The 13005-nt window shown below is 42.4% G+C and overlaps 2 protein-coding genes across 2 annotated transcripts; both read left to right on the top strand.

Moving 5' to 3' along the window:
* Positions 1-17: 17 nt before the first annotated feature.
* LOC138627601 (solute carrier family 2, facilitated glucose transporter member 6-like) lies at positions 18-3360 on the top strand (the record flags this gene model as incomplete). The annotated part of the gene is made up of 5 exons (XM_069710040.1): positions 18-129; positions 697-890; positions 1099-1274; positions 1465-1754; positions 2938-3360. Coding segments are annotated over 5 exons (1101 nt in total), but the record flags the coding sequence as incomplete, so codon positions are not given.
* Positions 3361-4967: 1607 nt separating this feature from the next.
* LOC138627570 (solute carrier family 2, facilitated glucose transporter member 6-like) lies at positions 4968-11332 on the top strand. The gene is made up of 8 exons (XM_069709994.1): positions 4968-5043; positions 5472-5743; positions 7003-7099; positions 8148-8247; positions 8469-8662; positions 8863-9038; positions 9267-9556; positions 10891-11332. The coding sequence occupies exons 1-8, from the start codon at positions 4990-4992 to the stop codon at positions 11226-11228; spliced, it is 1521 nt and encodes a 506-aa protein (XP_069566095.1). The 5' UTR covers positions 4968-4989; the 3' UTR covers positions 11229-11332.
* Positions 11333-13005: the final 1673 nt, after the last annotated feature.

Genomic DNA, 13005 nt, shown 5'->3' with positions numbered 1-13005 from the left:
CGAATGTCTTTTGTGTATTTGTGTCACAGGTTTACATCTCAGAGATCTCCCACAAATGGGTGAGAGGAGCTCTTGGCTCCTGCCCTCAGATCACTGCTGTGGTCGGGGCCCTGGCGCTCTATGCTCTGGGTAGGAATATACCAAAAGTGTTGCATAGATAGCTTTGAGAAGCATTTAAGAAACACCACTGTTCGTACATCTTGCATTTCAGTGCCAATTTAAAATTTTAGTGGTGTACTTTTGCTATTACCTGGTTCAATATAAACAATTTTGAGTCATGTTGTGATACTTTCAGTGATACTTGATGAGCAAGGACCACCACCTCTATTAAGTGTTAACAGTGTTTATTGATTATGATCTGGTAAAACACGATGGAGCTTGGCAAGGGACTGCGGTTTGGGGAAGGCTTGATTGAGAACCCACTGTGGCTCTCAGGCCTCTCAGATCCCCAATAAAAGCCTTCCCAAGAGAACAGTGATGACTAAGCGTTGTGCAGGTCTTGGAGATTGTGATGAGTGTACAGCAAGAGCAGACAGGTATGCAGACTGGGCTGGTATTTATAGACTCATGTCAGGAAGGTTAGTGTTTGAGGTGTGGTCCTGCTTCTCAAATTCAGATAAAATTATCTCCAAATATAAAAGATAAGACAACTCTCTCTTTTTTTCCTGCTCTCTTGCTTTACACGGTGATGTACAGGTCTGGTGGTACCATGGCGGTGGCTGGCAATTGCAGGGGAGGTACCTGCTCTGCTGATGGTTGTGCTGATGGCATTCATGCCCTCGTCCCCCAGGAGGCTCCTGTCCCTGGGCCGAGAGCACCAGGCTGAGAAGGCCCTCCGCTGGCTTAGAGGACGTCACTATGACACACAAATCGAGCTCAGTGCCATACAGGTAAAAGACAAGCAGCATTACAATGTGTAAAGTGGAACATTTGAGTTAAAGAGATGAAATATACGGTATATATATGTAGCCTGGTTAAAATAACGGGACCCGCCACAAAACTAATTTATGTTTTTCGCAGGTCTTTTAATTTCCCCCCCGCTTATAAATGCAAATTATACGTATGTTTGTGTCGTCTTGTCTCTCTCTACCAATGCAGTACAGCATCAACAAACAGACTAAAATCACATTGTCCCAGCTGGCCAAACCCATATACTACCGGCCAATCCTCATCTCAGTGGTGATGCGTTTCCTGCAGCAGATGACGGGTATCACACCCATTCTGATCTACATGGAGCCCATCTTTGCCAAAAGCAAAGTCTCCCTGGAGCCCAGGTTGTGCATCTTTGCTTGTATAAAATGTGCTTCAGACAGTAAACAAAGCTTGTTTGATGATTTATCTAACACAAGCACTTTGCAAATCATGGATTATTAATTAGGTCAAAATCGCTCTTGTTCTTGAAACTGTTTGCTTTGCTCACTGTTGACTCAAGTTACTCACTTATCCCTGTTCTGTATCTGTCAGGTATGATGCCGCCATAGTGGGTGCGGTCCGCCTCTTTTCTGTTGTCGTGGCAGCCAGTTTGATGGACAAGGCAGGACGCAAAGCCCTGCTGTATACGTCAAGCATGCTGATGTTTCTGTCCACTCTGACTCTGACTATGATCTCACACACCACACCATGTGCTCCAGGTCCTGCTCCCCCAAACCTCACCGCTCTGAACTACAGTCCTCATGATGACTTTACTTTACAGGCGAGCCACGACACCGCGGCAGGCCTCATCCCTCTCATCAGCACTGTAGTGTTTATATTTGGTGAGTTTTGAAAGCAGCTAATTTTATTGATAATCCATGCTTCCTGACTTTTTAGTTATGTCAGTGGCGAGGCTCTACAGGGGTGACACTGAGGGTCAGTTACGAAGAACTATTGGATGGATTGACATGACACTAAGATAATGAATCTTTTATGATCGCCTGGCTTCTCCTCTAGCACTGCAATGTGGTTGACCTCTGTGGTTCTGAGTAAAATAGGTTGACAAGTATTGGATGGATCACCAATTTGGTGCAGATTTTTAAAGCCTTCACAGAATAACTTGTAATAATTTTGTTGAAGTTTCATCTTGTGCCACTTGCAGGTCAGAATTTTAATCACACAATACGTTTGCTTATGAACAAAGAACCTCTGCACGTGTTTTATTTTCTCAGAATGAATGCTTATTTAGTTGTTTGAAAAAACCTGCAGAGTTACTTGAATATCGAACAGCATGAAATAGACCAGGAGCTGCAGTGGTTTGCACCGTCGCCTAACGGCAACAAGGTTCTGGGTTCAAACTTGCAGGTCGCTGAAGCCTTTCTGTGTGGAGTTTGCATGTTCTCCATGTGCCGCTTTTCTTTGAGTGCACCAACTTCCTCCCCAAGTTCAAAGACATGTGTGCTAGGTCAGTTCATGGCCCTGGGAAGGACTTGTGTACCTCTCCAAAGTATACCCCAACATCTCCCAAAGTCAGCTGGGATGGGCTCCAATATTTAGTATTTGACATTTGATGGACCAAATACATAACAAGAATATAATTTTACTTTATAAATGTTAAACAATTATAAATCAAGTGATGAAACGTGCTCGAAATACAGTTTGTCTCATGTCACCCACTATATATCAGACAGCCAGTGTAGTTTGGACTTTGGTACTTGGTGCTTTGGATTTCTACGTTTTGCCATTTAAAATCAACTCAGTATGTTAGCAGTGTGACAGACAAAAAGGAGCAATAAAAGGGGCAACACTTTGCATTAGGTTAGAATGGTTCTGTCAAATGGAAACAAAATCCACATCCAGCACCTCTGAAGCCCACCAATTAACCAATTAGAAGAATCTTAACATCTAATGTTACCCAGGACAGGAGACAATGAACATAATATCTGATGCTTTTAATGTATTATGATAACATCTCCTTTAAAATGGTTGGTTTGCTTTGTCATCACATTGTTGCTTGTCTCCTAGGATACGCCATTGGATGGGGCCCAATCACTTGGCTGCTGATGTCAGAGGTGCTGCCACTGGCTGCTAGGGGCGTGGCGTCTGGTCTGTGTGTCACTGTCAGCTGGTTGACCGCCTTCATACTCACACATGCCTTCACACACATGGTGGACAAGTACGGCCTGTTTGTGCCCTATCTGTTATTCGCTGTGGTGTCCGTCCTCTGCTTGCTCTTCAACGCCGTGTGCATCCCAGAGACTCGCAGTCGCTCACTGGAGGAAATAGAAAATTATTTCAGGACAGGACGCACATTCACCATCGGCCGGAGTCAATCCACTCCACAGTCCAGCTGAAGCTCATAGATCACTCTGGTTACAAAAATGTATTTAAAAAAATGAAGTTTCCCTATAACAGGCCTGAAAAGTGATTTTTTTTTTTAAATGTATTTATTTTATTTTTTTTGGAGGTCAATATGTAACAGTCAATATTAAGTGTCTAAGACTGAGTGTTGTATGTTGAGTGTAAAACCCTGTGAGGATTGCTAAGCACAAGTGGAGCACCATAAATCAAAGATCACCAAAGTATAGGTGAGAGCAGTTCAAAGGGGTTTACAGATGACTGACAGCTTTAACATCTTTATCATTTTATGATAAATTTAGTTGGATATTACATGTATGTATATATATGTTCTATATATGTATGCCCGTCTGTGTGTATATATATATTTGTCTACAGCCATCCTGTGTGGAAGTCAAACTACTGATAGAAACTTCTTGCAAACAAATACGTTTTTGATTCCAAACAAAAGTTTTGCTTTGCAACCAAAAATTCTCGCTTCATAAGCAAATTCTGTGTCCAAAACTAACAATTGTTTGCAATGCAAATAATTTTATTGTCAGTTCATATATTTTTACTGACAAATTCGATTTTTGATGCAGTGTGGAAAATTTGCTTTCAAAACCTTTTGTTTTTGCTTACATAATAAAGACAAAATACAAAAATAACTTCATACTGTCTTCATTTTGAAAATCCACATCAGAATAACCTGATATTTTTTGAGTAACACATTGAGATGGTCTATTATCATCCTGAAATGCAATGATTCTGTGAAAACAGGAAGTTTTCTTTTTTATCAATCTGAAATCACAGGCATTCTCATATCTGGCCATTTGGGGGGCTTTACATTTTAAAGCCCACGTTAGAATGGCTTGATATTTTTTGAGTGACACATTGAGGTGGTCTACTATTATTTTGGTGTGTGGAATCAGGGAGTTTCCTTCACATATTAATCTCAAATCAGCAGGAATGTAGCTTTTTTTGAGATATTTTAGAGGGCTTTAATTTTGAAAATCCGAACTAGAATGACGTGATATTGTTTGAGTGACACATTGAAGTGATCTACCAGCATCCTGAAGTGGTATTGGTCTGTGGAAACAGGTTTCCTTTTAATATCTGTCTGAAATCTGAGGGCATATTGCTTATATTTGACATTTTAGAGGACTACCAAAATACGTTGATAAGGCCTGAGTGACATATTAAGATCGTCTACGATCAATATCACTTAAAATTGGTCGGTGGAAAGTATGATTCTCATCTGAATTCAGAGACAATTTAGTCCATTGGACATTTTAAAGCGCTTTTATTGTCACATTCAAACTCTGAATAATCTTTTTATGCTTTTCATCCTCTGTTCATATCCCACCGCATTCACTGGAACCGTGCTTTTGTTTTGAAATCAGGGCTTCCACGCTATTACCGTAATGCCTAGTATATATCGGTACCACAAACTACATTGGGGGCTGGCTTGGTCGTGTTTTAAATCCCTCAACTGCATGCGGTCCGCTGACAAGGTAGTAATGACTGTTTTTAAAGCAAATCGTTTTTACATTTAATCAGTTTGTCTACTTTTTTTTTCAATTCTTTGTTTGCAACTTCTTTGTGGTCGAGGTTTACTGGAACAAGGTGGACTTTGGCGGATTTAGATGTCGTTTGATCTGGCTGTTTTTAGCCAGATGCTATTATATGACTGTATCACCTCTGATCAGGGCTGTTTTTAAACATCAGACTGCTGCAGACATGGATGAAGAGGCTCCACTGCTGAACGGAAGACCACCATCATCTCAATCCACGGTTGGAACCTGCTCACTAATTTTAATGCATCCAAAAATCTCGTGATTGTTTTGTTTAATCTAAACCAAGAAAGACAGCTAAATTCTACATTTCCTGTTTAGGGATTACTGTCCGATTTATTGTGACAAGGAATGACCTGATTTCACAAAAAACATTTGAGCAACCTTTGTTAGGCCCAAAGACTGACAAAAAAAACAATACATGATTTGTATTTTATTACCAATGTTGTGGGGCAAGCAATGAGAAACAGTTTTTTCAAGATCCAGTGGCTAGTTGGAAATTATCAGCTGCATTGGGATCCTAACAGACTTCCCTGGCATCTAAAGTGTTCCTACAAAAGCACTGAAATCTTTCCACTCCACCTACAATTGAACTTGGCTTTAACTTAACTACATATGTTTTAACTCTTCCACACCCCTTTGTCTTAGATTAATAACTCCAAACTGTACCTGGCCGTATTCTCGGCAGTCCTGGGGAACTTCAGCTTTGGTTACTCTCTGGTCTACCCGTCTCCCGTCCTCCCGAAGTTCAAGAGTTCGGATGCCGACCCCCGGCTCAAGATGGACGCAGAGCAGGCCGCCTGGTTTGGATCGATCTACTCACTGGGTGCAGCGGCCGAGGGGCTGGGGGCCATGCTGCTCAACGACTTGGTTGGGCGGAAGCTGAGCATCATGATGTCAGCCGTGCCTTCTACTATAGGGTGGGTCTCAGTAACAGCATGCAGTCTTCAAACTGTGTTCTGATAGCTGTGCTGGGTTGAAACTAAATACATTGCGGAACTTAAATATTATTATATTATGTCACTTTATATATTTACTTCACTGGACTTCAGAGGGAAATGTGGTATTTGTGTTTTCAACTACTGTTTCAATTATTAATTAGGCCGCTGACTCCTTGTGGTGATTTGAATATCATTCATTGATGAGATGTTCGACAGTTTGTGGTTTCCCACATTCACAAAGATCAGTGGCAGATACTCCAATCTTGTGCAGATAGAGTGGGGTGTTAGTAACTCCAGAGCGAAGGTATTGCCCAGGTGAACCTGTTAAGGTTGACCTAGGTATCGTGTGGTAGGTCACACCAGGAGGATTGCTTGAGGGAGAGTGGATGAACTTCTTCAACGTGGATGTTGAAGTAGACCATTGCTTGTTCCAGGAATTAAGGATCCTACCAGGGTGTGGAGGGCTCATGGTAAAGAGTCTCCCCATTTCAGTAGAGAAGTGTCTACATGTGAGTCTCTGGTTGGTTTAGTCAACAGGTGAGGGAATCAGGCTTGTTGACTCACTTTTGCAGGCCAGCTTTAATGTCAGGAAGTTTGCAGATGGGAGGCCAGACAGTATGGGGAGGAACTCAACAGGAGTTAATGGTAGGGCTCCACTGATTAGCCTCATGTCGTTGTTGAGCACAATATCAGTGGTGGCTGTGTGCCTGCTATGCTTCCATACAGGTGCAGTATACTCAGGGGTGGAGTATGTAAGGGTTGAGGTGCGTAGGGTGGTAAAATCTGCACCCCATCCAGTGCCAGCAAGTCAATTCAGGAGGTTTACGTGGGCAGCGGTCTTGGCAGCAGCTTGTTTGATGCATGAATTGAACATGAGGCGTCGGTCAAGTATGACGCCGAGGCACCGAGGTTGGTGCCATTGAGTTTGATGCTCAGCGTGGTGTCGGCACATCGGTTTGGAAGATGGTATACAGGGCATACTGTCTTGGGAAGGCTCAGATTTAAGTGCTATTTTTGGAAGTACTGGCTCAGCGATGAGTTGTCCTCCTCAAGGGTGTTCTCCATCACGCTGAAAGATTTATCAGCAAATCCAATGGCTGAGCCGTTGGCTTGGGTGTATTGTGAGCACTCACCAGCAGGCATGTCAGCGGTGTAGATGTCAAACAGCACTGGGGCAAGGACAGAGCCTTGGGGAAGCCCATTCTTTAGTCTACTTCTCTTCAATATGTGTGTCTCAGGTACATGCTGCTGGGAGGAGCTGCAGACTTGTGGATGCTCCATCTGGGCCGTTTCCTTACAGGTCTTGCTGGGGGAATGACCGCAGCCTCCATTCCTGTAAGTTACAAAGACTTGAAAAAAAAAATATATATATATATATATATATCTTGTCATTTGTGTCATAATTTACAATACCTGGAAATCCAGTTACTTCCTTCTGAAATATAGAAATCCAGTTTTCACTTAAGAAAGCATGAACAGAGTTTTCTAAATGGCCAAAAAAAAGAATCTCTTCTGATTGGATCATGTCACTGAGTGCCAAGAAGATCAAGGATTATGTGTTTGCACAAAGAAGCCTACTTAGAAAAAAAATCTCAATCCTTAACCTTCCAGAGTTGGGTCTTAAATTCATAAAACAAGGCATACTGGCAGAATCTGGAAAATCCAGCTGCGGATTGGATCACATATTATAAGATCATGAAACTCGGGTGAGAAACAGCAGCAAGGATTGCTCTAGAGCGAGAAGATGAGGGGTAAATAAAAAGGGTGAAACTCAGGGATTCAAAAATGAACAAAACAAAACAAACAGCAACTATGAGATGAGGGGTAAATAAAAAGAAGCCAAAAAAAGTGAATGTCAGGATTAAACTCAGGGATTTAATTCAAAATAAATACACAACAAACAGCAGCTAAACCAACTAAACTCAGTGATTAACCGACTCCACAATCACTAATCAGGTAGTTATTAAAAAATAGGATGTTACAACATGCAGTCTGTAAGCTGTCAAATGACCCACTGGCTACCATCACAGGCTGCTCCAGGGTTATATAACCTACATCGGGCCCCTGATGGCCCGGGCCAATCACCCAGCTGAGTGGAGGCCGTACCTGGGGAGAGGTGCCCTCACACACAAAGACTGCTGGCCGTAACACAGATCAACAACCATTACCACTGGAAATAGGAAGACTTTGTAACTGTGATTTTAAGTGAAGTCTCTGTGATCTAATGCAATGAAAAACATATATTTTTGAGTGTGGCTTAAGAGGTCCAAATACTTGTACTTTTTGGGGACACTATATGATATATCTCACCGTCTTTTGCCTGAACTCGTACTGTATGTGCTCATGGGACTGTGCATATGTCTTATGTGTGTTTGTGTCACAGGTTTACATCTCAGAGATCTCTCACCAAGCGGTGAGAGGAGCACTCGGCTCATGCCCTCAGATCACAGCTGTGTTCGGGTCCCTGGTGCTCTATGCCTTTGGTAGGAACATGCCTATTTTTCATATTTCATATTTTTTCTCAGATACAGATTAGATGGCTGTTATATGACATAGTTGCTTCTGCAAGGGTCAGATCTGAAGAAACACCTCTATTCATTCATCTTGTATTTCTGAACTCGTATTGAATTTGTATGTTGTGCATTTTGCTATTAACTGGCTTAATATTTGTTCCTACTCTCTTGCTTTACACGGTGATGTACAGCTCTGGTGGTACCATGGCGGTGGCTGGCAATTGCAGGGGAGGTACCTGCTCTGCTCATGGTTGTACTGATGGCATTCATGCCCTCGTCCCCCAGGAGGCTCCTCTACCTGGGACGAGAGCACCAGGCTGAGAAGGCCCTCCGCTGGCTTAGAGGACGTCACTATGACACATACATCGAGCTCAGTGCCATACAGGTAAAAGACAAGCAGCACTACAATTTGGGTTCAAGAGATGAAATGTATAGGCACAATGACGTTTGAAAGTTTAAAATGTGAGAAGGATGACATCATTCTATACTCTCGCTGACTTCAGTGATATACTGTACATCCTACAGGAGTTATGAAAGCAACGTAGATGTATGTTTGTGTCGTCTTGTCTCTCTCTACCAATGCAGCACAGCATCAACAAACAGACTAAAATCACATTGTCCCAGCTGGCCAAACCCATATACTACCGGCCAATCCTTATCTCAGTGGTGATGCGTTTCCTGCAGCAGATGACGGGTATCACACCCATTATGGTCTACCTGGAGCCCATCTTTGCAGAGAGCAAAGTCTCCCTGGAGCCCAGGTTGTGTATCTTTTTTTTTTTCTGTAGTAAATTTTGCTGCTTGCAGTGCTCGTATGAAATGTGCTTCAGACAGAAAACAAAGTTTATTAGATTATTTAAATACTAAATAGTCACAATCACTTTGCAAGTCATGAATTTTCAATTGGTTCTGAATCTTGTTCTTGAAACTGTTTGCTTTGCTCACTGTTGACTCAAGTTACTCACTTATCCCTGTTCTGTATCTGTCAGGTATGATGCCGCCATAGTGGGTGGGGTCCGCCTCTTTTCCGTTGTCATGTCAGCCAGTTTGATGGACAAGGCAGGACGCAAAGCCCTGCTGTATACGTCAAGCATGCTGATGTTTCTGTCCACTCTGACTCTGACTATGATCTCACACACCACACCATGTGCTCCAGGTCCTGCTCCCCCAAACCTCACCGCTCTGAACTGCAGTCCTCATGATGACTTTACTTTACAGGCGAGCCACAAAACCGCGGCAGGCCTCATCCCTCTCATCAGCACTGTAGTGTTTATATTTGGTGAGTTTTGAAAGCGAGGCTCTACAGGGGTGACACTCAGAATCAGTTACAAAGAACTATTGGACACTAAGATTTTAATTCTTGCTCGGTTTTATGAACGTCCTGCGTCACCATGCGGTTGACCTCTGTGGTTCTGAGTAAAATAGGTTGACAAGTATTGGATGGATCACCATGAAATTAGGTGCAGATTTTTGGTTTGCACCGTCACCTAACAGCAAGAAGGTTCTGGGTTTGAACCTCCTGGTCGCTGGGGCCTTTCAGTGTGAAGTTTGCATGTTCTTACTGGGCCTCTTTGGGTTTTCTTTGGGTGCACCAGCTGCCTCCCCAATTCCAAAGACGTGTGCAAGGTTAATCATGCTTTAAAATTGGTGGGAATTTGAGTGTGAATGTCTGTTGGCCTTGTGTTGGACTCCTGACCTCTCCAAGGTGTGCCCCACCATTGCCCAAAGTCAGCTGGGATGGGCTCCAATATTTGGCATTTGACATTAATGTCCACTGGTTGGTTGGAGTTCCTTTTGTCACTCCTGTTGTCTTTTCTTGTCCCACTGGTGGCCGAGATAGCCACCTGTGGCCGGTTCCACCACTTCTTCCTTGTCCGCTCCAGATCCGTCCCTGGTTGCCCCGGAATATCATGACCTTGGTGAAGTGTTCAGTAAGGACCGGGCTCTCTCTCATCCATCTCATCAGCCTCACGACTGAGCTATCGACCTTTTACCAGGGGCCACCTTGCCTTTCAGTAGACTTTACAACCTGTCCAGACCAGAAAAGGAGGCCATGGAGAAATATATCACTGACTCCTTTTTTTAAGTATTTTGAAAACTTGGTCATGCCATTTTGTCTCACCAACGCCCCTGCAGTTTTCCCAAAGCTTGATGAAAGATGTCCTTCGGGATTTTCTGAAGCATTTTGTTTTTTGTCTACTTAGACGACATACTCATCTTCTCCTAGGACCTTTTTCTCATGCTTTTCTGTCCGTTCCTTCTTTGTTCCTCATTTGTTCCTCTTTGGCTGTGGGCGTGGCCTCTTTCAGGCCCCTCCCTTGGCTCACTCCCCCGAGCAGCTGGCAAATATCAGTATGGTCATGGGGTGCTAAATGTATCTCATCTGTACATAATGAGAACTAAAAAGTAAACAATTCATTTTACTACCTTTTTTGAAAAACGTAAGTCTACTAATTTTAGCCAATTAAGAGTCTGATAAACCTGCTAAGATATGCTGTGACTGTGCCCTGACAAAGCACGGCACATAACATTTGATGCTTTTAATGTGTTATGACAACATGAAATTGAAAATGGTTGGTTTGCTTTGTCATCACATCGTTGCTTGTCTCCTAGGATACGCCATGGGATGGGGCCCAATCACTAGGCTGCTGATGTCAGAGGTGCTGCCACTGGTTGCTAGGGGCGTGGCTTCCGGTCTGTGTGTCACTGTCGGCTGGTTGACCGCCTTCATACTCACACATGCCTTCACACACATGGTGGACAAGTACGGCCTGTTTGTGCCCTATCTGTTATTCGCTGTGGTGTCCGTCTTCGGCCTGCTCTTCAACGCCGTGTGCATCCCAGAGACTCGCGGTCGCTCACTGGAGGAAATAGAAAATTATTTCAGGACAGGACGCATGTTCACCGTCAACGAGAATCCTTCCACTATGCAGTCCAGCTGGACCTCATAGATCAGTCTGAAAAAAAAAAGAAAAAAAAAAGCAATTCAAGTTGATTTTTGATGTTAATCAGTATTAGACCGGGCCTTGTATGTTGAATGTAAAGCAGAATTGAACCACCGTGCCCTATATATATATATATATATACATACATACATACATACAGTATGTATGTATATATATATACGTGTGTATATATGTGGATACATATATATGTTTATGCACAAGGGTAAATCAAGAAGTTCGGAGACTGCTGCTCATCCGTGCACACGTAGCACAGCACCATGACGTCCAATGAGCAAATGATACAAATTTCGTCGCTTGATTGTCATCATTTCCAGAGTTAAACAGGTTTTTGTGAGCAGTGGACCTGCCGTGGGGTGGAGTGCACACATGAACAGCAGTCTCAAAACCTATTGATTTACCCTCACATATATATTGAAAGTCTTTCTTTAGACTTCAGTTAATACAAAGCCATATTCATCCAGCCATTTATCCAGCCAAAGGTTAGATCATATACCTTTGCCACTTTAGTATTCCAGTTTTTCTTTTTTATTGGTATATTCTATATGACGACAGAAAGCACACCCCTCTGATGGACTGGAAGGTTTTATACCCACATCTTGAACACGGCCTGGTCAATGTGACCACTGATGTGTACACGGGGTACACACAAAGGAACATGATGAAACTAATATAACAATATTTCAAAGAGAACAAACACAGCTTTAAACATGGCCTCCGAAACTAAGTGGTTATTTAAACACAACAATGCTATTTTAATATAAAGATAATGGATTTACTGCTCTACTTTACAACATGCCATTATTTTACAGTGACACATCATAACACTTACTTGCGTGTTGTCACCTTCCCACATAATTGATGTACACTTTAATTAATATTATGTACTGTGTACCTTTAGTAAGGTCTTTAGAGAGACTTAAAAGTGAAAATAGACAACAATGTACAAACTCTGTGCTCTGTTCATGATCACACAGCATCTATTTTCTATGAAAATTACATTTTGTCCTTTGATTCTTTAGTTTTAATTTACTGATATGGATGTAGCACAGTTTGCTTAATTGTCCTTTATTGATTATTTTTCATAGATTGAGATCAACAAGGCTTAAAGATTAAGAAGCACGTTTTGATTGTGTCATGTCTACATGTTCTGTGCAGTATTTTTCTCCCTTCTGTGATCCTACTGTAACATTTAACAGACTGGATTTAAATGCGAACTTTGCACGTTTGCCTCGAGTAGCAACAACAACAGTGTATTTCATGAACGTGGAAAAAGAGCGTTACCCACATAGACAGAATATCAGGAAAAGCAGATGACGGTACTGCCACGCTGTTTGACTGACTCGTGACCTGACAGGTGTGGTGCAGAGACACAACAGCCGTGAGCAGTTCACTCCACCTTCGAAGTTCTGTTGATGTGCATTTCATTGTTTTGTTTCTTAGAAAAAAAAAAAATTTAACAACTGTTAACTGAATGACTTCTGTCAATCACACTTTGACACACACCTAACATCTACAAAAGCTAAATAGAAAAAAATATAGCACATAAACTTGAACGTATAAGAGCCTTAAATGATGTCTGGAAGAAAAAAAACTGCTTCATCATCTTCTCTGTGCCAATAACAGAGGACAGAAAGTAATGCCAGCAGGATCAACGTGAAGCCCTGCCAGGTCACACGTCGTAGTACACTCTCTCTGTTGCAGGTTTGACTCTGACTCAGCCAAAGATGCACATGAATGCCCAGTGACTCATCATCCTGCTAGT

The sequence above is a fragment of the Brachyistius frenatus genome, unplaced genomic scaffold (assembly GCF_029030835.1).
Source record: "Brachyistius frenatus isolate BFR_SWC_R1_liver_20210118 unplaced genomic scaffold, ASM2903083v1 Contig_88, whole genome shotgun sequence".
NCBI classification, from domain to species: domain Eukaryota; kingdom Metazoa; phylum Chordata; class Actinopteri; family Embiotocidae; genus Brachyistius; species Brachyistius frenatus.
Note: the sequence above shows the minus strand (reverse complement) of the source record. Positions and strands in the feature narration are given on the sequence as shown.